General features: G+C 45.7%; 1 protein-coding gene across 1 annotated transcript; it reads left to right on the forward strand.

Annotated features, from left to right (window-relative positions):
* Positions 1 to 178: 178 nt before the first annotated feature.
* Positions 179 to 27,939, forward strand: LOC129380249 (uncharacterized). The gene is made up of 7 exons (XM_072289541.1): positions 179 to 245; positions 1,034 to 1,305; positions 7,759 to 7,909; positions 9,872 to 10,137; positions 15,600 to 15,750; positions 23,905 to 24,173; positions 26,820 to 27,939. The coding sequence occupies exons 1-7, from the start codon at positions 179 to 181 to the stop codon at positions 27,060 to 27,062; spliced, it is 1,419 nt and encodes a 472-aa protein (XP_072145642.1). The 3' UTR covers positions 27,063 to 27,939.

The following is a 27,939-nucleotide window of genomic DNA, read 5'->3' on the forward strand; positions in this document are numbered from 1 at the left end:
TCCCTTCGCGCGTGGTAATGGCCTTCCGCAGGTTGTCGTAGATCCCAGCGCGCAGTGGAGTATTGTATCACCAAGAGCAGGCCACCTGGAAGGTCAGGTGTTGCGTGAAGACAGTGCAGATACTGATTGCCTACGTTGATGAGGTAAATGTGACTATCTCCTGAACGGACTACATGACATGGTTGGTCCTATAAAAGTTCTGCAGGCACGCAACCGCAAGATCGACGAATGCAACGCTTCGAAAGGTTAACGGCTTGCTGCCTTTTACCGAGAGAACGCATATGCTGGTGACGTCGAGTTGGACGGAGTATGTATTTAATGACTGCGGAAGCTGTGGCTCTGTTTAAGACTATAAATCGTTTAAAGAATGTGGAAACTATCTTTGGTGAGTTTGTGAGCTCGCAAAGTGACAAGTATGTAGTTATAAAATTTTTGATTCAAGTTTAATATGTTTAGAAAGCTTCCACACGTCTAACTGCGTGAACGCAACAACACAGCAGATTCTATATTTCAGTTTATGTCTGTTTGCTGATTTTGAGCAAGAAAACGCTATTATTTGACAAGTCGTTCTGTGCGATATATACAAATTGTCTCGAACGTACGCGTGCATTGTGGATAAGTCGCTAAATAGACGACAGCGAATACTGATATCGCCTGCGACTGTAGATGGACAGTTAGAACGTTTTCAGTAGTTACCAGCGGTGTTTGTCATTCTTCAGTGAAATCTTGGCTCGAATAAAATTAGGAATGTTTCTTATCTTTATGTTAATGCTGTTAGCAATGCCAGCGCAATAAGTTACAAAATGTTCCGCCTATTCATCTCCGAACCTGATAATGCACGTTCGGATGCAATGACTTTGTGTCAGGAAAGTGTGTGCTCAAAAACTAGATTTTATTGTTTGAAGTAACTCGTAGTTAACGTTTATTATTTGAAAAAGTGCTTCAGGGCGAGACCGGGTAGCCAGTGACGCTTTCGAAAGAGTAAGTCTAGATTTGAGACAACACATTAAATTTACTGTTGCTCCTGCCGCAGCGGACAACCTGACGGAGGTGTTTGTAGTGACGTCCCGGCTACAAGGCTCAGTGGTGGGCTCTGCGGCCACCCTGATGGGGTGGCTTACGAGCCCCATACCACATCAGACTGAAGCGTACCGTCATTGGGGCCTAGCGTTCCGACATGGGCCGGAGACACCAGGACAATTACTACAGGTGGTTGATGCCGGCCCGCATCCGGCCTCTGGCCGGATTGTGGCGAGCACTACTTACCAAACAATGGAAGAATTGAGAGCCACCTGCACGAGCATGGTGAGATATGCTTGTGTTATAGACGATACACACGTTAAGATGCATTTCATTTCATTCCATTTTCTTTCCGTGAAGACCCCCCCGAGGGCTTATTACATATGGGGTGCATTCAGCTAAAAAAACATTAATAATGCCACATGTGTTTATATACAAAATACGTTATTGAAATTTTCAACGAATTATGATGCACAGGTGATCTCTATGACATGTTGGGCATGGCCGTTCCAATCTTTAGCTGCACGTGGGAACAAGGAAGCTGAAAAAGTAACAATTCGAGCACGCAGACGAAAAACTTGACAGTTCTGGTTGGTGCGGTCTGAAGTGTACGACACTGGCATGGTGTAAGGTGCATGATTGAGTGATAAGCAATAGAACTTGTGGCAAAGTATTAGGGTGGCTATTTGACGGCAAACTGAGAGAGGCGTTAAGGCAGATTTAGTTTACAGAGCTGAAACACTGACGTCATACGAATAAGAAGAATGTATGAAGCTTGTAGCACGATTTTTGTCTGCTTCTAGGTCGTTTATGAGGCTAACAAGATGCTGGTTCTATATGGCGAGTGCATTTTCTAGTTTAGGTTGAACGAGTGCCTTGTAAGCAAGCAAGTGTAAGGGATTTGGGGCGAGGCGAAGATGAGTTTACGAAATGGCAGTGTATTGCTAGCTGACGATATCACGTTGTTTATGTGTTAATTCTGCGGTATATCATTTAATACTTTTATGCCTAACAATTTGAAAGACGATACGGATTGTACGATCCCGTTTGCGATATTGTATAGAAAGGCATGAAACTTCTGTCGACGGGTTATGCAAGAAACTTGAACTTGCTAGGGTTAAGCATCTTGAGTCAGTCTTCTCACCATTGTTGGATGTGGCTAATATCCGGTTGGAGGGCTTCTTGATCCGCAGTGTTTATTACTCGGCAGTATATAACGCAGTCGTCAGCAAACATTCTGATTTGGCAAGATGCATGCAATGGGAGATCGTTATTAATTATAGGAAACAAAAGTGGGACGAGAGCGGATCGTTGTGGGACGCCTGATGTCAAAGGAAGAGGATTGGAGGACTGGTTATTTATGATGACTGATTGAGAGCGGCTTCTTAAGAAGGCTTTGATTCACTGTAGTACGTTAGAGTATAGGTTTAACCGAGAGGGTTGTTTATTGAACGTTGATGTGGAACTTCATCAAATGCCTTATCGTAGTCCAGCAAAATAGCGTCAAGGTGAACGTTAGTGTCAAAGTCAGCAAGCAAACAATTTAGAAATGTGGCTAGTTGTGTTTCGCATGAATACCAATACCTCTTGCGGAACCCGTGCTGGGGCGGATGGAAGAAATTTTTAGGGTTTAAGAAGTCCATAGTGTGAGAGTATATAACATGTTCCATAACATTGAAAGGGAGCCTAGTTAGAGATATGGTACGGTAGATAACAGTGTTAATTTTTGTCACCTGAGTTGTAAAGCTCAACGACGTTCCCCGTTTGCCAGTCTTTAGGAATGAGGCGCCTGTGGTAAGTTACTGTAAAAAGAACAATTTAAAGTACAGTGCGGCATTAGGGACGAGATGCCTCTTGAAAAAAAGGTGACGTTAAATAATTGTAAAAAAATAGGCCTGTTAGCTTACTGCCAGTTTTATATAAATATTTGCCAAAATAATATCCAATAGAACAAGGGTAACACGGGACTTAAGTCAACCAAGGGAACCGGCTGGCTTCAGGAAGGCATACTCTACAATTCATCCATGTAATTAATAAGGTTATCGAGGAATCCGCAGAGAATAATAAGCCTCTCTATATGGCTCTCATAGATTACGAAAAGGTATTTGATTCAGTAGAGATACCAAGAGTCATAGCGGCATTACGTATTCAAGGAGTACAGAACGCCTACCTAAATACCTTGGAAAATATATAATGTGTTTCTACAGCTACCTTAATTCTACACAAGATATGTAAGAAGATACCTATAAAAAAAAGGGGTCAGATAGGGAGACACAATCTCTCCAGTGCTAATCACTGCGTGCTTGGAAGAAATATTCAGGCTATTAAACTGGGAAGGCTTAGGAGTAAAGATCGACGGCGAATATCTCAGCAACCTTCGGTTTGCCGATGACATAGTTCTATTTAGCGACAATGCAGACAAGTTACAGCAAATGATTGAGGGCCTTAAAGGGACACTAAAGGGTACTATAAAGTGATAAAGCAATGCTCTAGAACGTCGAAGGCGTCAATATAATCACGAACAGAGCTTTAGTAACCGAGAAATTGAGGTGAATGCATGACACGATGTGAGATTCCCCAGCGACATTCCGGTATTATGGCCCGATGACGAAGGCACTCCTCATCATAATTTGTCACTAGTACTCAACTACTCGTATTAAAAAAATCATTTCATTAGGTTATAAGAGGGAAGAACATGCTACGTGTCTACTTCGATTCTAAGAAAAAATAACATTTTGACATTAACCTTCAATAGCATGGGTGGTCGAAAGGTTTTGTTTTCGCTAGACTCTGCGCTGCGCGCGCTTTGGTGTTTCAGTTGTTTCGTTATCGCGTCGTGCTGCGCTGGTTCTGCTGGCTCGCGAAACTTGCATTTGGAACAAATAGCGAGAATGCCACGTCCATGTGATGTCGTGGGATGCGCGAACGGTCCGCGTAACTTGGCCAAGGGGAGCTGCAGCGGCGAATCCAACGTTACTTATCACTGTGTGCCAACGAGTGAACCTCTCTCATCAAAGTGGTGAAGTGCCGTACCTCTGCCGCAGCGCGTTTGCAATGAGCCGAAAAATCGCATAGTGTGCTCGCTGCACTTTCGTTCAGAGGATTACGAGTTCAACGCCGACATACTGAAGTCGTGTGGAGTGCCTTTCAAAGCAATGCTTTCCCGAAGCACTGTTCCGTCGGTCTTGTCTGCATTCTCCGAAGCGCTAGAACAACTGCAGGTGGAAGGCAGGGTGGTGAGTGCGGCATTTGGTTTTCACGAAGCAAAACTTACAAATGTGCGAATATGTACAGCCATGACATACAGTTGCCGCCATAGTAGTGCGCAACGATGCCGGCAGCGCAAGCCCTCAGCAGCAGGTCACGTTCATGAGTGCTTAATTCACTGAAGTCGAGCCCAGCATCGTGAGGCAATGTGTCGTTGTCAGGGTCGTTCATTGCAACGAGCGTCAAAGTTGGCGTCATAAAATAAACAACCAGCTTATAGTCGCGCGCTTTCCCCTGCGCTAGCCACCGTAGTTCTGTTTTGACGCTGCTGTCGGCTCAGTCTTGGCTCTGTTTCTGGCCGCGCGTTTGCGTTTTGCGAAGAAAAGCCGAAGCGCCGTCAGCGAGCACCGTTCTACCTACTCACCAACGGCGCAACGTCACTATGAGACTATCACGTGACCACTCCTCGATCGAATGGTGGACGACTTGAACTGCGCTAGAGGTACGCGGACGCTTCCGAACGCATTTTATATTCAAGCAAGTCTCTTCTTCGCATGAAACAAGCGTTTAGACGTTTCTGGGATAGTATTTCAACAGTCCACGTTGACTTAAATTTAACCTTTAGTGTCCCTTTAACAGAGAAGGTGTAAGAGTGGGATTGATGATTAATATGCAGAACCAACGATAATGATAAATAGCCTAGCAATGGAACAAGAGTTCAGGATCGCCAATCGGCCTCTAGAGTCTGGGAGGAGTACTTTTACCTAGGTGAAATAATCACAGGGCACCTTGATCATGAGAAGGAGATTCACAGAATAAAAATAGGATCAATCGCATACGGCCAACATTACCAGCTCCTGACTAGAAGCTTACCATTATCATTGAAAAGGAATGTGTACAATCCGCACATTTTACTCGTGCTGACATATGAAGCAGGTACTTGGAGACGGAAAAAGAAATTTGAGAACCATTTAAGCGGACCATGCAAGAAGCGATGGAACGAAGATTGCTAAGGAAAACGTTAAGAAACCGAAAGAGGGCGGTTGGGATGCTCAGGTTCAGTTTAGGTAACCGTTCTCTGGTTAGATAACCGTTTGACCATTAGGGTTACAGAATGGCTACCAAGAGAAGGGAAACGCAATCGAGGATGACAGAAGACTAGGTGGAGCGATGAAATTAGGAAATTCGCGGGCGTTAGTTGGAATCGATTGGCGCAGGACAGGGGTAGTTGGAGATAGCAGGGAGAGGCCTTCGTCCTGCAGTAGACATAAAACAGGCTGTTGATGTTTATGATGATTGATCGCTGACGTATTATTATTAGGTGGTATCCATTAAGGCGGGTTGCACTTCTTTGTGAGAACTGTAGAAAATGCGATATTGATCATGTCAGCGCATTCTCTGTCGGAGAGTGGTTGATGCGAAGCATTAGCCAAAGCGGTTGAGGATGTTGGTGCAAGGTTGATGATGCGCCAAGATATCATGGCGTTATCGCATAACATGCGCCCCAGGTCGCTATTAAAGATTCTTTTGTGTCGGTGACCGTACTCAAGTATTCCTTTTTGGCTGAGTAGTATTTTTCCTACGGCTCGAGGTTTCTCTTTAGCGTAGCAGCGCAATAAAACCACTTCTCTTTATTATCGAGTTTTTTTTAGACTCTTCGAAAACCAAGGAATGGAACGATTTTCAGGTAATGTTTTTGTTGTGATAAATCTTTGTGGAAGGTCCTGTATTTTATTCTTAAATATAAAGCAGTTGACGCTAACCGATCTCTGGTTAAAACTGCCTTCGAAGAATGGGAGAAAATTTGCTCAGTTTGTGAATAATGGCGTCGTCATTACCTTTGTCACGCAAAGTGATTGTTTTCATTCGTATTTCATGGCGGTTGACGTGGAGGGGAAAATCTGCTTGAATAAGTTTGCGGTCGCTAATGGGCTCTAATTACGTAAAGGATGATAAGCTATCGCAAGGCGTGTTCAGTATTAAGCCTAAAATGGTGTTGGAGTCGTCTACGATGCGTATTGGGCTGGTTGCTAGTTCATTAAGGTTAGATATCAGAGAAACATCGAGAAAATCTCTTCATTCTACGCTTATTTGTTGTGAGTGACAATTATGCCAGTCTATTCCTGCGTAGTTGAACTCACTGAATAGAGCAATATCTGCATTCGGAAATGATGTGGTAAGTAGGTATAGCATGTTGGCAAGCCCATGGGAAACATTTAGGGGTAGTTTACTGCGTGCCATATTTTTCTGCATAAAGCGCACACCGCACCGTGTAAACGTGGGTCCTGCTGCCTGCTTGAATATATTCTGCGTACACGAGCAAGCGGTAGGTCATCGGACGCATAAGATCTTATAAAAAAATATGGGAATTTACGTGCCAAAACCACGATCTCATTATCAGGAAAGCCACAATGGAGGCTCCAGAATAATTGTGGCCACACTGAGTCCTTTAGGGTGCACCTAATCAAGGTACACGGGTGGTTTCGCATTTGGCCCCCGTCGAAATGCGTCCGCCGTGGTCGGGATGGGATCCCGCGATCTCATGCTTAGCGGCCAAACACCATAGCCACTAAGAAACCACGGCGGGTAAAACATAACATGCATCGGCAAGCGAAAGAGAAAAGAGCACTCCTACTGCTTTATTAGTCACACGAGAACTGACCAGCTTACAAAACAGTTTGGAGCGTCCCTTTATAGGTGAAGGATATGCGTGCTTAGCCACTGAAATGACAACGGCCATTTCTATGCAATTTACTGCAACACGAACCACAGCGCACACTTGCCGCAAAAGCAGTGAGCAGTGTACCAATGGCGCACACCTTTCGGAGAGGCCTGCAGCATTTGCCTTTGACCTCCGACACGCTTGAGGGGCATTCTCTCTCATGTGGCTCACCGAACGGACACTCATAGCGCAACAGCGCTATTCGATGCCGCAATCGAGAAACTTGAGCGTGCCATTAGGCGATGGCGCCGCGGTGGTCGCCATGTTTCTTTTTATTTGACGAGCTTCAAATCATTCCAATGTGTCTCGAAAAAAAAAATCTACCGGGAGTACTAATGCCTACAGCGCACCCTGACGTTTTTATCAAGACAACGGATTGAATCACGTTCCGACATGCTCCCTCCTGTTATATCGTTAGTCTTTGGGTAAAACACAGCAGGGTAAACTAAAAGCAAAGAGCGCGGAGTTCCGCTAGCCGTCATAACCGCTCGAAATGGAAAGTGAATACCCAAAGAGGATACCACACTCCGCTATCCAACAATCCCCTACACAATACGACCGAATACCCTGCTAAATCCTGTTATTTTCTTTTTGTGTATTTTTGTATTACCTGTTATTCATTCGATCTGCCTTCACTGAATTTATTTTAACTGAAAATTCTACGTTTTACAGCGCAAAGTGCATAGATATTAAGAAATTATTATGCATAATATATTTGAATAATGCATCTAATTCTTGACCAGTCCCCGTAGTTGGTAGGAGCCACGTGCTGGAACAACCGACGTCGAAGTTGCCCTTCGCACGCGCAGTCCGCCACGCGCCCTACAACCGCCATCACGGTCCGCCTGGTTGGCCCTAAGCAGCGCGGCGCCAACCTCCCCGTGTGCCCTAGGCTCGCACGTCACCCCGGCCGCCTGCAGCAACAGCAGTCCTGGGCCCGCAACATCATGGCCCACGCCGGTAAGCACGAATGTACACGTGCTTTATTGCAATTGCAAGTAAAAGGGTAATAGAGACGAATTCCAGCCCGGCCTTCCCCTAAGCTAGAACTCTTACAATCACCGTGGTGCATGATCTACCAGTGTTTGTTGGGTTAAGAGGTCTCCAGAGATGTGACAGATGCACATTAGACTTTGTTGACGACTAGTGCGCAGCGAAGTGGTCCCACCTTCACGGTCTGCTCAGGTGGCTGTTCGGCGGAGACGTGTCAGTGTTAGGCCTTCTGCTGCCCTCATGACTTTTGTGAGCACGGCTAGCTATCACCAGCGTTCCTGCCGTGCAACTGCGCGCAAATACCAAACCCGAGCCGAAGGGAGAGGGAGTGTCAGGCATAAAACGAATCGTTTCATTAGGAACTTGCAAATGGCAATGTTTTTCGTCCACTCCCATTTCCTGCACCCTCAATGGCTATGGTGGCTATGACCATCAAGTCGCTGTTCGGAAGTGCCTGGTAGCTGCGAAGGCGCTGTGTTGGCACTACAACTGCAGGGGACATATTCGGTGAGGATCGCTTCGGCGATAGCTTTCGCGTGACGTAGGCCTCAAAAGGCCAATCAGCTCATGGGATTTTAATCAACCAGCCAATGCGCGTGCCTAACGACAATACTGTGGCCAAAGCAATACTATAGCCAGGAAGAACTTGTCGTTGCTCGAGTTGGTTTATACTAGCAAACAGTTTTATAACTTAGCGAACACACGACCGCAGAGTGAACATGCACGTCTGCAGATTTGTCCTTGTCCTTGTGTGCTCTCTCTGTGGTGGTGCTCCGTGCTCTCTCTGTGGAGCGTAAAGTGGGAACCACTTATACTATGAAAGAAGGTAATAAAGCAAACTATAAGAAGCGTGATACTCTTAAGTAATATAGAGTATGTAGAAACTTACAATTATGCGTGAAACCACATTGAGCTTATGCGAAGGCAACGTAGTACAGAAATAAACACCATTAAAATTAACAAGACACTGCAAGGCGGAAAAGATGTGGACGAAATTGCTTTGTGTAGCAGGTATCACATCGGGGCGCCATCGGGAATAGCAAAATCAATAGGCCAATTAACAGAGTAGGGAAGGCACTCCGGAGTGGACCGTAGACAGCGAGTAGCCTTGCTGTGAAACTTATGTAGTTCTACTGACGCCTCAGATCATTTTCTTTTAGTCAGACTAATTTAGGACCTGCAAAACAGGAAGCCTGGGAGACTAGGGCATGATAAAAGTGTTTGGAGGGAAAAATTGTTTAAAACAGGCGGAAACATTCTTTGGTGAGTTTCTCAACTTGCAAAATGACAGGTATGTTTCTGTGAAGTGTTTGATGCAAGTTTAAGATGTTTAAAAAGCTTCCACACATCTATTTGCGTGAGCACAACAAAAGAGCAGATGCGAGTTTTCAATTTATGTCTGCCTGCTCATTTTACTCAAGAAAACGCTACTAGTTGACAAGTCTTTCTGTGCGATATATACATATTGTCTCGAACGTACATGTGCATTCTGGATAAACGGCTAACAAGACGACAGCGAATACTGATGGCGCCCGCGAATGTCGGTGGACAGTTACATAGTTTTAGTAGTCCCCAGCAGTGTTTGTCATTCTTCAGTGAGAGTTCTGCACGAAGAAAATTTGGAGTATTTCTTATCTTCCTCTTGATGTTGTTCGCGATGCCAGCGCGATAAATTACAATATATTCCGCCTATTCGTCTCCGTACCTGATAACGCACCTTCGCATGCAATGACTTTGTGTCAAGAAAGTGGGAGCCCAAAAACTAGATTTCATTGCTTGCACTAACAATTAGCTTAGTTAAAGTTCAATATCTGGAAAAATTGCTTCAGGGTGAGACTGGGCAGCCTCTCAACAGAGTAGCTGAAGATTTGAGGCAGTACTATATTGGTGTTTTGTTACTTCTCCTTCTCTCTTCCGACTATCCTCCAGGTGCTGGACTCACGGAGGTCTACTTGGTGACGTCGGACCTACAGGCCACGAAAACGGCATTAGGGGCGTCGGTCCTCAGGCGGGCTACTTCGATGGTAGCTAACCAACGACGAAGTTTCACACACTGGGCCGTCGCATTTAGATACCCTCCCCCAGGGCCGCTCTATGAAGTGCACGAAGCCGGCCCGCACCCGGTGACGGGACGCGTGATCGCGATGAGGAGCTTTCAGACGTTCGAAGAGATAAACAACGAGTCATCAGAAGTGGTGAGAAATGCTTGCGTTATAGACGATACATACATTGGGATGCATTTCAATTCATTCCATTGCATTTTATGTCCTTAAAGACCCCACGAGGGCGTGTAAACAAGGGATGGAATCAAATAAAAAAACATGAAGAACAAAGCTACGTGTGTTTATGTACAAGAAAGTTGTTCGAATGTGCTACGATTGATGATGCACAGGTGATATCAACGATATGTTGGGAATGGCCGTTGCAATCTTTAGCTTCACGTGGGAAGAACGAAGCTGAATAAGTAAATATTCGAGCACGCGGACGAAAAGCTTGAAGGTTGTGGTTGGTGTGGTCAGAAATGTACGATGGTGGAATGATGTAAGGTGCGTTATTGAGTGATGAGTAATAGAACTTGTGGTAAAGTGATAGGGTGGTTATGCGACGGCGAACTGAGAGAGGCCATAAGGCAGATTTAGTTTTCAGAGCTGAAACGAAGACGTGATTAGAATAATAAGAATGTATGAACCTTGTAGCACCATTTTGGAGTGCTTTTAGGTGAACATCATCATAACCACTTCGATGTCCAATGCAGCACGAAGGCCTCTGCCTGCGATCTCAAATTACCCCTGTCCCGCGCCGACCGATTTCAGCTGTTACCTGCAAATTGCCTCATTTCGTCACACCACCTAGATCATTTATGAGATTAACATGATATTGGTTCCATATGACGGATGCTAATTCTAGTTTAAGCCCAACGAGTGGCTTGTAAGCAAGCAATTGCACGTGATGTGGGGCGACGCGAAGATGACCTTTTTGAAATCCCAGTGTTTTGTTAGCTAATGATGTTACGTTAGTAATACGTTCATTCCATGTTAGATCATTTATTAATTTTATGCCTAACTATTTCAAAGACGATACGGATTCCACGGACTCGTTATTGATTTGTATTTAAAGGCATGGATCTTGTGACGACTGGTAATGGAAAGGAGCTTCCAATTGCTAGGGTTAAAGATCATGAGCCAGTCTTCATATCATTGTTGGATGTGGTTACGACCCTCTCGAAGGGCTTCTTGATCTTGTTGGAAGATGTATACAAGCACTTTATAAGAGCAGTTAACGCGCATCATTGTCTCGTTTTTTCTACCCGCGCGTCACTTCAGCGTCGTTATCATGGCGGTGACCATATAGGAAATGGGAATGCGTTTCCCTGAAACGAGTAGATCGCGCTCTAAACGGCGTATTCCCTGGAGGAAACACGATACTGAGGAAGCTCGTAAAAATAAAAATAAGGCTTGGAATCATGTTTATCGCTCTCGAACTACCGAAAACTAGACAAGCCTAAAAAAAAACAAAAATACTAGGAAAGCAGAAGAACGTGCCGCCATGCCAAAAGAGAAAGCGGGGAAAAATAAATCTCCAGTATTAATTCATGTACAGACGAAAGAAAAGCCTGGAACACGGAAAACATAATAAACGCCCGCGAAACTCATCCTCTACCATTAATATATACACGCGAAACACACTTATTGACCAAGCTCATTCTCTGGGCACACATTTTGAAAAGACCTTTTGGTTCATTGCACTATACTCGGAGTCAGTTCTGACATACCGGCACCAAGCGGAGCGACTGCCCGAGATGTTTGCAGAGTGCGCGTAGTGCCGATGGCTTCGTATGCACTGTGCTTCCTACGTTTCGTACGCGGTGAAGCTACGTGTGGACGGATGTCAATTGCCTCGCGGCTGCTGGCGCGATTCCTAACTCGAGCGTTTTCGTAGATAGTTTACACTGTCATCGAGCGATGTGTTTTCTTGTTTAGCTTTGTGTGCATGACACCGTGCTGGTTAGTTTAGTTAAAACACGTTGACGGGCTAGTTGGTTTAAATCCATGATATAATGTGTAAGCGGGACAGAACAAGGGCGTACGTAAAAAAGCAGACGCACAAAGAAAGCGCTGTCAGCGTGTCTGTGTTTCTTTTTACGTCGTCGTTGATTCACGCTTACGCGTTCGATCATTGTTAGTTTGGATTGTAACGAAGGTTTACAAGCCCAACGAGTACTAACTAAGGCAATACCCTCACTTCGTACAGCTATATACTAATTTGTAATTGCCATCGGTGCTTCACCTTTTCGGCCGAGCTGCGAAATTTTCAGACACCTGTACAACACCTTGATATGGTTCATATATATTCACCATGCACAGGTGTGAATGTTCAACACAGTATCTAAGACACTGGCCTACAGAGCGCGTGTTCGTATGCTCGAAACTCGCCACCGTCAACGTTTTTCCTTGCGAATTTCTTCCGTGTGTTTTATAAATTCAGTTCAGTTAAGTTTACCACCCGAAAAGTCCACCGTAGGGGCATTACATAAGGGGTGGGTTTTTAAAAAAAAAGCGATAGTATCCTGAGCAAAACTTCTCCGTATCGTTTGCCTCACGTGACGGGCGATATTACTAGCTGGGTACGCACAGAAATACTTACTGATATATTAAATATATGGGGATGGACACGCTGCCATACTTTATTGGCCCAGCTGCTCCGACGACGACATGCAATTCTGGCGACATTCGCAATTGTGTGTAGATCTCGTACTAATATACAATGGCGCGTCGTGTCGGTCCGTATAATGTATCAAGGCGAAGCTAATCATACTTCAGACGTACTGTAGTATTAGATCACACAGGATGAAATAATCAAAGCATTTTCTTTCTTCAAATGCTGCGTGCTGCATGAGGGCAGTAGCGTGTGTTATTTCAAGAAATGTGAGCGTTTTTCTGAATCACGCATTTTCTCGTTCTTGCTTTCCAGAGAAGTATCGGCAGCTACCCACTTACCAAGGAAGCCGTAAACAAGGCAGTTGAACACCTGGCTGATTTGGGACAATACCAGATCCTATCAATGAACTGCCAAGAATTTATAAGAAAGCTCCTCCTTCAGCTGAAGTTGCCTCTGCCGAAGGAATTTGTCACCGCAGAGAACGCAGTATTGGAGGCCGCCGTCCGAGGCACCATCATGAGCGCCGCCGCATCGGCCCTATGGTTCGTCCCATAGGCGCCCATCTTTAACAGACCACCCGCAACATGTGCGGCTTAAAATCATGTGCCCGTGTGCCAATAAATATCCAGGCGGACCATTTTTATGGCAATGACTTTCTCAGACGTCCCTTTCACTCTGGTTCTTTCAAATCCTTTTGAAGCACCCGTGGTTGCTTTGTGTCCCAATGTTTTGGTAGGAATGGGGGCTCCAAGTCAGGCACACCAGCGATTATTCACAAGCGGAATGTTTGACATGCACGCAGGTAGCACATGACATGAGGCCAAATAGTGCGAATATTGGTTTTGAGACGGCAAGTTTTGGACCTGCAAGGTCCACCGTTGCCTCTGCAATGGCAGTTCTAGCAAAGCCACTGCGCCAGACATGAAGCGGCTGTCCAGCCTTCCCGGTGAATGCCCGTTAATGGCTAAGGTAGGCGACGCCACTGGCTATCCCGGGCCTGATTTGCCCTTAAAGTGCTGTCATTGGCTTTACCTCAATAAGCATTGATTAACGTCTGTTCAGAGCGACAGGCATAAATGCCTTTTTTTTTTGCAGTTCTGATGGACACGTCTATATTTTAGGCAGAACCGCATATCAGCATTAGTTTTCACGTAATTTCACTGGCCATTCGTGAGCATATATCTTGCACACCAGGCAATAATCATTTGAATTTTTGCCGATGACGGCAACTGCAACTAGAAAACTTTGGCGATCTTATTGTTTTTTGTTCGATTTTTTTTTTATGGTTTCTTATGCAGCAAATACCTATCGCTTGTATGCTGCATATTCTTGCATATTCTTGAAGATTCAAGGCTGTTACCTTGATTTAATTGTTTCTATTGTGTTCAATCGTTCACACGGAAATTGTTTTCAAGTGGCTGACGCGCCCTGCGCAATAAAGCATCATTCAGCACTTGCCGTGTGCATTCTCGGTAGGCGCAATCAGAGATTCATGGAGGTGTAGTCTTAAAAATATATATATGACCTTACATGTGGATGTTTTAAATAGTGTAGCGGGAAGTCAATGTCAAAATACTGCATACCTTTATGGTGACACCATCTGTGTCACTTACCCGCAATGCTGTTGCTAGCTGAACGTCTGCAGCTAATGTAAATTTTGTTGCTAGTACAATGGAAGTCATATTGTATTACTGCGTGCCATATTTTTCTCCATAAAGCGCACATCGCACCGTGTAGACGTGGGTCCTGCTGCCTGCTTGAATATATTCTGCGTACACGAGCAAGCGGTAGGTCATCGGACGCATAAGATCTTATAAAAAAATATGGGAATTTACGTGCCAAAACCACGATCTCATTATGAGGAAAGCCACAATGGAGGCTCCAGAATAATTGTGGCCACACTGAGTCCTTTAGGGTGCACCTAATCAAGGTACACGGGTGGTTTCGCATTTGGCCCCCGTCGAAATGCGTCCCCCGTGGTTGGGATTGGATCCCGCGATCTCATGCTTAGCGGCCAAACACCATAGCCACATGAGCAACCACGGCGGGTAAAATATGACATGCATCGGCAAGCGAAAGAGAAAAGAGCACTCCTACTGCTTTATCAGTCACACGAGAACTGACCAGCTTACAAAACAGTTTGGAGCGTCCCTTTATAGGTGAAGGATATGCGTGCTTAGCCACTGAAATGACAACGGCCATTTCTATGCAATTTACTGCAACACGAACCTCAGCGCACACTTGCCGCAAAAGCAGTGAGCAGTGTACCAATGGCGCGCACCTTTCGGAGAGGTCTGCAGCATTCGCCTTTGACTTCCGACACGCTTGAGGGGCATTCTCTCTCATGCGGCTCACCGAACGGACACTCATAGCGCAACAGCGCTATTCGATGCCGCAATCGAGAAACTTGAGCGTGCCATTAGGCGATGGCGCCGCGGTGGTCGCCATGTTTTTCTTTATTTGAAGAGCTTCAAATCATTCCTGTGTGTCTCGAAAAAAAAAAAAAAACTACCTGGAGTACTAATGCCTACAGCGCACCCTGACGTTTTTATCAAGACAACGGATTCAATCACGTTGCGGCATGCTCCCTCCTATTATATCTTTAGTCTTTGGGTAAAACACAGAAGGGTAAACTAAAAGCAAAGAGCGCGGAGTTCCGTTAGCCGTCATAACCGCTCGAGATCGAAAGTGAATAACGAAACAGGATACCACACTCCGCTATACAAGAATCCCCTACACAATACGACCTAATACCCTGCTAAATCCTGTCGTTTTCTTTTTGTGTATTTTTGTATTAACTGTTATTCATTCGATCTGCCTTCACTGAATTTATTTTAGCAGAAAATTCTACGTTGTACAGCGCAAAGTCCATAGATATTAAGAAACTTATTATGTATCATATATTTGAATAATGCATCTAATTATTGACCAGTCCCCGTAGTGGGTAGGAGCCTCGTGCAGGAACAACCGACGTGAAAGTTGCCCTTCGCACGCGCAGTCCGCCACGCGCCCGACAACCGCCATCACCGTCCGCCTGGTTGGCCCGAAGCAGCGCGGCGCCCACCTCCCCGTGTGCCCTAGGCCCGCACGTCACCCCGGCCGCCTGCAGCACCAGCAGTCCTGGGCCCGCAACATCATGACCCAGGCCGGTAAGCCCGAATATACAAGTGCTTTATTGCAATTGCAAGTAAAATGGTAATAGAGACGAGTTCCAGCCCGGCCTTCCCCTGAGCTAGAACTCTTACAATCACCGTGGTGCATGATCTACCAATGTTTGTTGGGTTAAGAGGTCTCCAGAGATGCGACAGATGCACGTTAGGCTTTGTTGAAGAAAATTGGGAAGCGAATTGGTCCCACCTTCACGGTCTGCTCAGGTGGTTATCTTGCGGGGACATGTCAGTGTTAGGCCTTCTGCTGCCCTCATGACTTTTGTGAGCACGGCAAGCTTTCACCAGCGTTCCTGCCGTGCAACTGCGCCCAAATAGCAGACACGAGCGGAAGGGAGCGGAAGTGTCGGGCATAAAACGAATATTTTCATTAGGAACTCGCAAATGGTAATGTTTTTCGTCCACTCCCATTTCATGCACCTTCAATGGCTATGCTGCCTAGGACCGTCAAGCCGCTGTTCGGAAGTGCATGGTAGCTGCGAAGGAGCTGTGTTGGCACCACAACTGCAGGGGACATATTCGGTGAGGATCGCTTCGGTGACAGCTTTCGCGTGACGTAGGCCTCAAAAAGCCAATCAGCTCATACGTTTTTGCTCAACCAGCCAATGCGCGTCCCTAACGGCTGTAATGTGGCCAAAGCAATATTATAACCGGGAAAAACTTGTTGTTGCTAGAGTTGGTGTATACTTGCAAACAGTTTTATAACTTAGCGAACACACCACCGCACAGCGAACATGGACGTCTGCAGATCTGCCCTTGTCCTTGTGTGCTATCTCTGTGGTGGTTTACTTGCTCAGCTATAAAACTGTTAGCTACTATAGCCGAAAGCGATCGTTGCAGAATACGTCCCGAGCAGTTTCGTCAGCTGCCGCAGCGCAGCGTGTCTCGGCAGCCTACTTTTAGAACTCCGTTCAAGCAGCACCAGCGCGGCGCTATGCTCATAGAGTGCATGAAGTAATTCGCCCTTTAATTAAGCCTCCAATTATATTCCATCGCGAATTACGTTGTTCGGGCGTTGGGGATAATGGCACGCTTCATTGCTGTCGCTGTTGTTCTGTCGCGCTATGAGCGGCGCATATGGCGTCAGATGACGGCAGCGGAGCTCGTAGGTTGTGAATCTACATGTGATATATTCTTTAAAAACGTACTAATTTCTTTGTATATTACACTAAAGCGGTTTAAAAAATTGGTTAATTCCGCCAAACATTAGGGTTTCTCTTGTAACGCTCTGAAATGGAAATATACATGCACCAAATAAATAAAGATGATGGCAAATATTGAGACATCCTTCTATAAGTACCAGTTCACCCTGAGTTCTTGATATTCGCAGGCTAGGCTCCTCGAAGCGATCTTCATTTTCCTTTACACCTAGCAAACAGGTTGGGTACAGAATTTCAGTAAGTCTTTTCGCGTATGTTGAAGAAGAATTTTCGTGCGCCTCAATGTCTAAAGAGTTTTTATCACAATTCCAGCTAAATAACAGTCCCTAGGGAGGGAAATACCAAAAACCACAAAAAATATCCACTATGCTCCTAGAAAACATTTCGGAAAACATAAGCAAACGAATTGACCACTCTCAATCTCAATTTCAGAACCACTCACTCCTGTTGGCGTTTAATTGGCACGTCGAAAAATGCTGTAATGTGTTAGTCGCTAAATTCGCGTCTCGTTATTTTTTTCTTGAACATCTATTAAACATAATTTGAATGTTAAAAAATAAGAAGTCAGCTACTCAACTTTCGTTCGCGCTAACTACGTCCTCAACTGAAGCGAAGAGTATTACTGCCGCTAACACTTTTAGCTTTTTTCTCCATCTGGCTGCCTTGCACGATCCAACCTAAACATCTGGCAATCACCTAAATTGTGTGCCATCTTCACATCGAAAGTTTAACTATTGCTATTTCTTTAACTATTTCGCGATATGGGATAACCGCCATTCCCAGAGAAATTGCCAACAGATTAAGAATACCCCCATTCCTAAAGACATGCACCCGATACACAACATGGAACGCAGGGGAAGCAGAGTCCAAAGACTCCAAGCTCCCTCCTCCAAAAAGAAGGGGTAGTGTACACCGATGCGGCAAAGTATCGAGAAGGGCACTATGCTGCAGTAGTAGTAAGCGACAAAGCCGAGCTAATCTCGAGCTGTAGCGTGAGACACTCTTCATCAGAGGAGGCAGAGATGGCGGCGATTTCCCTGGCAATCACAAACTTTATCACCGCAATCACCGATTGTCGCTGATTCACCGTTATCACCGAATATAAAACGGCAATCAAAGCATATGACACCAGTAAGGTGTCTAAAGAGGCCCGCAAAATTGTGCAAGCAGGAAAGGAGAACGTACCCAACGACCTAATTAGAGTAATATGAGCGCCCGCCCATAGAAGACTCACAGGGAACGACATCGCCAATAAGTTCGCTCGAGGACTCGCACACCGGGTGCGCCAGCGCAGGTAGACTACTCGTTGTCCAAAAAGCGAGACTTAACCACGTAGAAAGAAATTCTAGAACACTATAGAATAGGCAGGAGAACCCTCCCTGCCCCTCCTTCCTCCACTGATCTCTCACAAAGAGGGAAGAAATTTTCTGGCGATAACTGCAGACGGGTACCTTCCCAAACCCGTACATCCTACACAAATGGCATCCTCAGGTGCAATCTTCCAAATGCAAAAACTATGAAGGCATAGCGACCCTAAGCCACATGCTCCGGGCTTGCCCAGCGCTAAACAGTCTACATGGGAGCAAAGAGTCATGGGAATCCTCCCTCCATAGTCGGGAAGGACAAGCCCGAAAACAAGTAATCGCTCCAGCCGAGGCCGCCGCCGGAAGCCAACTGATTCCGGCCGACGTCTGGGGGGATTTAGACGGTGGAAGGGTGTGCTGCTTCTCAACCCGATCACCCATACTCTCTGACGGGTGCAAATAAAGTGCTTTCTCTCTCTCTCTCTCTCTTGGGTTTTGCGCTCCGCGTAATGTACCACCGTGGTACGTACTTGCTGCCCGAGCCAGCAAGCAGCAGCAGCCTGCGGTGCCAACACCTCGTGCTACTTATGTACTGCAAGACCAGAGACCGAGTGGCCAGCAATGTCGACAGGCGCGCGCACATGTTAAGCCCAGAAAACACGTGCGCTTGCGGACACGCGCAAGCTCGCTACCGCGCTCCCACGCATGCGCGGACAGTGCGGCACCGTCCCTACGAGTCGAAAGGCGGCGCGATCTCGTTGAACAACTGCTCTCGGTGATTGTGAGCTTGAGCTGCATCGCGTCGTCGCGCCCAGGTACGCAACTACGGCGCGGTACATTCAACTCTCAGCGAAGCAGATTTAGATCATGCAAGAAAGTGCTTAATCTTTTCTTTTTGCGCTTATCTGTCAGCACTAAAATTAGAACAATTACTTTTATAGATATATATATATATATAGGCACTTTGAAGCACTCTCAATAACGAAGCATGAAGTGGCGTCTTCTAGTGCGTCCATGGTGCCTCTGTGAATGAGCTCGGTGAGGGCGCGCTGGCACGCCTATGTGTGGATGCTAACCACCTTTCCTCGCGAGACGCGGCAGGCGTAAGGCGCGTAGACGCGAGCTTGCGCGCGCTCGCAAGCGTACGTTGACTTTGGTCTCGGCTTCAAACATTGTGCGATGAGAGAGAGACGACATACGAAAGGTGCCCTCGCTTCCGAGAGCGACAGCGACGTGGCATCGATGCGATGCCCGCTCCCTTCACGCAACACCACCTGGCCCCGAGATCGAACTGGCTGAATGGATGGATGTTATGAACGTCCCCTTTCGAACAGGGCGGTGGGTTGCGCCACCAAGCTCTTGTTATTATGCTGCCTAATGTCCTACCTGGGTTAAACAATAAAAGAAAAAAAAAGAACTATGACCTCCCAAAACCAAATTTCTGATCCCCTATTGCGAACTGTGCTTTTGTACGTCTCCGTCTTTTGTCGTTTCCCTACTTTTCTTCCACCAATCCTCTAATCGCGTCTTACTAATTTCTATTGCGGACATGCTTACTTTTCCACTGCTCTCGCTGGGCCCAAGGGCTTCAAGGAGGCCAGTGGTGCCTAAATCCACCACTGGGCAAACGTCTTCACATTCTAACAAAACATGCTCAATAGTTTCCCCAGCTTTACCGCAGCAAGCACGTGCTTCTTCTTCCTTCTTATATCTCGCTTTATAGGTGCATATTCAAAGGCATCACGATCTCGCTTCGAAAAGTAATGAGCGTCCCTGAAATTGGCACTGAAAAAACTGCTTCATGTTTTAAATTCGGTGTTTTACTGAGCTGATGGGTTTCCTGAACAATGCGTGCCTCGCCATAACGACAGTCGGTTGCCGTTGCGTGAGGGGTATCCCATATAGTCGATAAAGGCTACTGAGAGACACCATGAATCATTTCATCGCTTGCGATTGATTGGATCGCGATCTTAACCACGAAACTTTTCTTTCTGGTGATTGCTACTATGTTATATGTGGATTAAGCATGTAAATATTCTACATGACGCGCCGTCGTGTTAGCAGCCATAAGCGATTCGTTTTATGGAGGACTGTTTCTGAGGGTGATGAAAATACCAGCAAACTTTTTCATAGGAAATGCGCGCTGAACACTTTCTTTTACCCATTAATAAAGTGGCGACATTTTACTAGAACAACTCGCCAGAATAATAACAATCATGATGACAGCTTCGCGGGCAGTGTCTTTCTAAAATGGATAGCATGTTGACACCAATTACGAATATACTGAATGCAATACGAATATACAATTACGAATATAAGTACTGAGGAAATGTTAGGTGTATAGCGAAGCATTATACACAACCTCGCGTGTTGAATTGGCAGACATTCTTTTTACGAAATATTTACGGACAGACACGGAACATATAAGCATTTTCTCCACTAAATTTTTTCTCCACTCACGCGCCTTGGCATGGCAGAAGGAAGAAGCCGACATATCCTTTAACAAATTCGGCTCGAACCACCCATATGCAAAGCATACACGAGAAAGTTTTTTCCTCCTCCTCCATACACGAGGTAACAAGCGCGCGCGACAGCCGAGCGAGCCGGAGCGAGCGTTGTCCTGGCGATGACGTCACTGGCGGAGGGCGCCACTCCAAATTCTCACGGCTAATAGCGCCGTAGCAGGTGTACCCTTCTGTACGCTCTGCTCCGTCCAGGCGCCCTCGTGACGTGTCGTCGCAGCCAATTCCAATTTTGCACCTTTTCGCTATTACAGGCGCTAGACGCCAACTTTTTACTCAATTAGCCATTCGATGCCTTCACATCAATATTTTATTCTAGCGCCTCGGTATTCCGTCCCAGCGCAAGCGCAAATAGGTCGCGCACCAGAAAATTATTCAAAATACCAGCAGGTTCATTCGAATTGCCAGCAGCTTCATCCCTCATGTCAATAAACCTTATGGCAGGTAACATCAACAACGTTTTCAGACGAAATCGCTGAAGTGCTGAAAGAAAGTTGCCAGAGGAGAACACCACTATTGTCGTCGCTGCTAACGTTGATAAAAAAAAAAAATGAGAGCGGCATTTTCGATGAAGACGATAGACGGCCAGGGAGCTCTTATACTTCAATAAAAGCAATATTCAAGGAAAACTGCATTGTCTCAATAATGTTATGCCCGCGATTCCGAAAAGTAGTGATCACTTAATAGAAAAGGCATTGGTAAGTAGATAGCAGACGGTGATTTTCGGCGCATCCGTAATAAAACAGCCCGAAAGCCATCCGATAGCAGACGACGTTTGGTTTGTCAGAACCCTTTCAGCCACTTACTTTGCTAGCCATAATTCTCTGACAGCGTGAACAGCTGCATGAACCACATCCTCTAACAGCTGGATGAACCTCTAGGCAGGTTGTCAACGTAGAATACCCATAGGCCTTCCATCCGGGGTACGCCCGTGTGTACGCGTTATGTCCTGTCAGACTCGTCTTAGACGAATCGCAGCTATGACAGTGGCATGGCTGGACTCGGTCGTGCGATGTCGCCAATCTGATGACGCGGCGCCAGAAGAACTATAGCCACCGTAATTTATTGTAGCCAGCCAGCCATGACGTTGAAGGTTCCCTGTAGCTCTATCTGGACGCGCCTACTTAGACCGGGAACGCTGTGGTGTTGCAATTATTTGCCAGTGCTGTTGGCCCCTCCTCGTTTTCTATCGCCGCTATGTTAATGTTGCCGTTGGGTGCGAGAGTTGGCCGAAGTTGACGCGGATTTAGAAAAATGGAGTGTTAGTAACAGTACCCCTTCCATAGGCCACTTTACCCTGTAGATTGAACACTTGCTTGGACCAAATTAATTGCAACTTCAGAATCACTGAAGATTAGGAATTTCCAATTATATGGCGAGTTTTTTCAAGCGTACAAAATGTTGACTCCGCGCGATAACTCACTACAGGCACATCAAATATGAGAACTTCCACTATTTCTTGTTTTGAAAAGCGCTTACCGAGCCTCTTGAACATTTTGCCTGTCGCATGACATTGTGAAAAACAATGAAAGAAGTGATCGAACCCGCTGTATACTACATACTGACACCGAGTCAAAAGCGCACAACCGTCTACCTTCCCACTCATGCTGCTAAAACATTTTGCATATGTTAATCAAGATTGCAGCAGTCGTAGGGGGAGACAAAAGCTCCATGTGCGGCACACGAGGGTGGGATAGCCAGCCTGTCTGTAGAAAGAGTGCTCGGCGTGCACCTGTGCAGCATGATTTCCATGAGAGAGTGACGGGTGGTGTTCGAAGAACTTGACCGATGCTGGTTAATGGTCGCTGTCTAACAGCACACACCCTTATCCGCGATTGTAGCGCCGCCACACACCAAGCTTTTGGAAATATTGCGACGTAAGATAGAGCAACAGCGGCCTAATTATTAAAAAAGAATAATGATCATTTAGTACATCAGACCGATACCATACAGACCTAACTGAATGCACTTTCTACCGCAGTCATGATCTCCATGAACTGCTAGATGTCATGTGGGTGCAGGTATTACAAACGCCGATAAAAGTTTGGGGCGGGAAGTGGGAACCACTTATAGTATGAAAGTAACTAAGCCAACTATTAGAAGCTTAATACTGTAAGTAATATGGAGTATCCAGAGACTTATAATTAAGCGTGAAACCACATTGAGCTTATGAGAGGGCAATGTCGTACAGAAATAAACACCGTTAAAATGAACAGGACACTGCAAGGCGGACAAGATGGGGACAAAATTCCTTTGTGTAGCAGCTATCACTTCGGGCCGCTATCGGGAATAGCAAAATCAATAAGCCAATTACCGGAGTAGGGAAAGCACTCTGGAGTGAATCGTTGACAGAGCGAGTAGCCTTGCTGGGAAAATTCTGTAGTTCTACTCACGCCAACGATCATTTTTTTAGTCAGACTAATTTAAGACCTGCAAAAGAGGAAGCCTGGGAGACTGTGCCATGATAAATGTGTTTGAAGACAAAAATCGTTAAAAAAAGGCGGAAACATTCTTTGGTGAGTTTCTGAACTTGCAAAATCAGAGGTATGTTGCTGTGAAGTGTTTGATGCAAGTTTAAGGTGTTTAAAAAGCTTCCACACGTCTATCCACGTGAGCAGAACAAAAGAGCAGATCCTAGTTTTCAATTTATGTCGACCTGCTCATTTTGCTCAACAAAGTGCTTGACAAGTCTTTCTGTGCGATATATACAAATTGTATCGAACGCTAACAGCTATAACAGCTGTAAACAGCTAACAATACGACAGCGAATACTGATGGCGCCCCCCGCGAATGTAGGTGGACGGTTACACAGTTTTTAGTAGACCCCAGCAGTGTTTTTCATATCTCAGTGAAGCTTTGGCACCAGAATCTTAATGTTGTTCGCAATGCCAGCACGATAAATTACAAAAAGTTCCGCCTATTCCTCTCCGTGCCTGATAACGCACCTTCGGATGCAATGAGTTTGTGTCAGGAAAGTGCGAGCTCAAAAACTAGATTTATTGCTCGCACTAATTCTTAGTTAACGTTCAATATTTCAAAAAAGTGCTTCTTGGCGAGACCGGGCAGCCTCTCAAAAGAGTAGCTGTAGATTAGAGGCAGTATATTAATTAGTTTTGTTACTTCTCCTTGTCTCTTCCGACTCACCTCTAGGTGCTGCAGGCCATACAAAGGTGTACCTCATTACTACAGACCTCGACAAGAAGATGGTGGCGGCCGGTGCTGCGGCCCTGACGAAATTAACATCAAGTGTTCGCCACCAGGAGGACAGCTTCAAGCACTGGGCCATAGCCTTACGCTACGCACCTCCTGGGGCACTCTACGAAGTCGTTGAAGCAGGGCCGCATCGTATCACCGGCCGCATCGTAGCCACAACATCACTCCAGACCTTGGAGGAACTCAACAATGAGGCCTCAGAAATGGTGAGAAACGCTTGCGTTATAGACGATACATACATTGGGATGCATTTCAATTCATTTCATTTCATTTTATGTCCTTAAAGACCCCACAAGGGCGTGTTACACAAGGGATGGAATCAGCTAAAAAATCATGGACAACAAAGCTACATGTGTTTATATGCAGAAAAGGTTATTCAAATTTTCTACGATTGATGATGCACAGGTGATATCAACGATATGTTGGAAATGACCGTTCCTATTTTTTAGCTTCACGTGGGAAGAAGGAAGCTGGAAAAGTAAATATTCGAGCACGCGGACGAAAAACGTGAAGGTTGTGGTTGGTGCGGTCAGAAGGTGTAAGGTGCATTCTTGAGTGATGAGCAATAGAACTCGTGGTAAAGTGATAGGGTGGGTGGCTGTGCGATGGCGAACTGAGGGAGGCGATAAGGCAGATTTAGTTTTGAGAGCTGAAACAAAGACGTCATTACAATTATAAGAATGTATGAACCTTGTACCACGATGTGCTTCTAGGTCATCATCATCATAATCTATTTTATGTCCAGTGCAGCACGAACGCCTCTGCCTGCGATCTGAAATTCCAACTCTCACCTACAAATTGCCTCATTTCGTCGCACCACCTAGATCATTTATGAGGTTACGATGATACGCGTTCAATATGACGGATGCTAATTCTAGTTTAGGCTCAATCAGTGACTTGTAAGCAAACAATTTCACGTGATGTGGGGCGATGCGAAGATGACGTTTAAGAAATCAATGTTTTCTTAGCTGATGATATTACGTTAGTAATACGTTCATTGCATGTTAGATCATTTATTAACTTTATGCGTAACTATTTGAAAGACGATACGGATACCACGGACTCGTTAGTGATTTGTATTGAAAGGCATGAATCTTGTGACGAAGGGTAATGGAAAGGAGCTTCCAATTTCTAGGCTTAAGGATCATGAGCCAGTGTTCATATCATTGTTGGATGTGGTTAAGATCCTCTTGAAGGACTGCTTGATCTCGTTGGAAGATGTATAAAAGCACATTATAAGAGCAGTTAACGCGCCGTCATTGTCTCCTTTTTTCTACCCGCGCGTCACTTCAGCGTCGTTGTCATGGCCTGGCACATACACGTGGTGACCATATAGGATATGGGAACGCGTCTGCTTGAAACGAATAGATCGCGATCTAAACGGCGTATTCCCTGGTGGAAACACGATCCTGAGGAAGCTCGCAAAAATAAAAATGAGGTTTGGAGTCACATTTGCGACTCTCGAACTACAGAAAATGTAATAGGCTTTAAAAAAAATGGTCCGAAGGTAGAACGTGCTGCCGTGCCAAAAGGTAAAGCGGGCAAAAATACATCTCTAGGAGGAATTCATATACAGAAGAAAGAAAAGCCTGGAACAGGGAAAACAAAATAAACGCCCGCGAAACTCATCCTCTACCATTAATATATACACGCGAAACACACTTATTGATCAAGCTCATTCTCTGGGCACACATTTTGAAAATATTTTTTTGTTCATTCCACTATACTCGCAGTCATTTCTGACATACCGGCACCAAGCGGACCGACTGCTCGAGATGTTTGCAGAGTGCGCGTAGTGCCGATGGCTTCGTATGCAATGTGCTTCCGACGTTTCGTACGAGGTGAAGCTACATGTAGACGGATGTCAATTGCCTCGCGGCGGCTGGCGCAATTCCTAACTCCAGTGTTTTCAAAGACAAGTTCCACTGTCATCGAGCGATGTGTTCTCTTGTTTAGCTGTGCGCGCATGACACCGTGCTGGTTAATTTAGTTGAAACACATTGACGGTCTAGTAGCTTTATATCCATGATATAATGCGTAGGTGCGAAAGAACACGGACGTTCGTAAAAACGCAGACACACAAAGACAGTGCTGTCTCCATGTGTCAGGTTCTTTCTACGTCCTCGTTGCGTCACGCTTGCGCATTCTATCATGGTTAATTTAGTTAGTAAGTGAATGTTTACAAGCTTACACGCCGAATCAAACGAGTATCGTAGCTTCGTACCGCTATCTACTAACTTGCGATCGCGATCGGTACTTCGCGTCTCGGATCGAACTGCCAGTTTTTCTAATACCTGCACAACACGTTGATACGGTTCATATATATTCACCATCCACAAGTGTGAATGTTCAGCACAGTAGCTAAGACACTGGCCTACAGAGCGTGGGTTCATATGTTCGAAATTCGCGACCGTCAACGTTTCTTCTGTGTTTCTATACACATCTCCGTGTACGGGTTTCCTTTACGTGACGGACGATATTACTCGTTGGGTACGCACAGATATGCTTACTGATGTATTAACTATATGGGGATGGACATGCTGCCATACTTGTTGGCCCAGCTGCTCCGACGACGTTCCCTATGGTTTGTACAAGCGATTCTGCCGACATTCGCAATTGTCTGTAGATCGAGTACTATTATACAATGGCGCGTCGTGTCGGTCCATATATTATATCAAGGCGCACATAATTGTATTTCAGACGTAATGAAGGATTAGATCACATAGGATGAAATAATGAAAGTATTTTCTTTCACTAAACGTTGCGTGCTGTATGACGCCAGTAGCGTATGTTATTACAAGAAATACGAACGTTCTATTGAATCATTGCATTTTCTTGTTCTTGCTATCCAGAAAGTCTTGGGGAGCTTCGTCATAAGCAGGCAAGAAGCAGCGGAAGCCGTGGCGGCGCTTTCGAGTGTGGGCGAGTACCATCTCCTGACGCAGAACTGCCAAGCGTTTGCGAGGAGGCTCCTCACTCGCCTCAAGGTGCCGCTGCCCTCGGACGTCATCACAGCGGAGAGCGCCTTCCTGGAGGCCGCCCTTGCAGCTTCCACAGTGGTCGTCAGCGGCTCGGCGCTGCGAACGCTTCACTGAAGCGCAAATTTCGGAGGCCGCCATTAAGCTGCTCGAGTGCCATTAAAATTCCAGGCGGACCTTTTTGATGGCAATGACTTTTTCAGACGCCCCTTTCACTCAGGCTCTTTCAAAGCCTTTTGAAGCAGCCGTGGTTGCTTTGTGTCCGAATGTTTTAGTGTGAATGTGGGCTCCAAGCAAGGCACTTCAGCGATTATTTACAAGCGCAATGTTTGACCTGTACGCAGCTAGCACATGACATGGGGCCAAATAGGGCCAATGTTGGTTTTGGAACGGCAAGTGTTGGGCCTGCAAGGCCCACCGTTGCCTGTGCAATGGCAGTTCTAGCAAAGCCACTGCGTCAGACATGAAGCGGCGGTCTTGGCTTCCTGGTGAATGCCCGTTAATGGTAACGCTAGGCGAGGCAATTGGCTATCCCGGGCCTGATTCACCCTTAAAGTGCTGTCATTGGCTGCACCTCGCAAAACATTGGTTAACCTCTTTTCAGAGCTATAGGCATTGATGCATCATTTTCCAGTTCTTATAGACGCGTGTATATGTCAAGCAGAAAGGCATACCAGCATTAGTTTTCACGTTAGTTGCACTGGCCATTCGTGAGCATATATGTTACACACCCGGCAATAATCATTTTAAGTTTTTGCCGGTGACGGCAGCTGCAAGTGGAAAGTTTTGGCGATTTTATTGTTTGTTGTTCAATTTTACTGTTTATTGTTTCTTATGCAGCACATACTTATTGCCTATGTGCTGCATATTCTTCTTTAAATTGCGAAGGCTGTTACCCTGATTTATATGTTTCTATTTTGTTGAATCGTTCACACGGAGATTGTTTTCAAGTGGCTGACGCGCCCTGCGCAATAAAGCATCATTGTGCATTTGC

This window comes from Dermacentor andersoni, chromosome 7 (assembly GCF_023375885.2).
Source record: "Dermacentor andersoni chromosome 7, qqDerAnde1_hic_scaffold, whole genome shotgun sequence".
Classification (NCBI taxonomy): Eukaryota; Metazoa; Arthropoda; class Arachnida; order Ixodida; family Ixodidae; genus Dermacentor; species Dermacentor andersoni.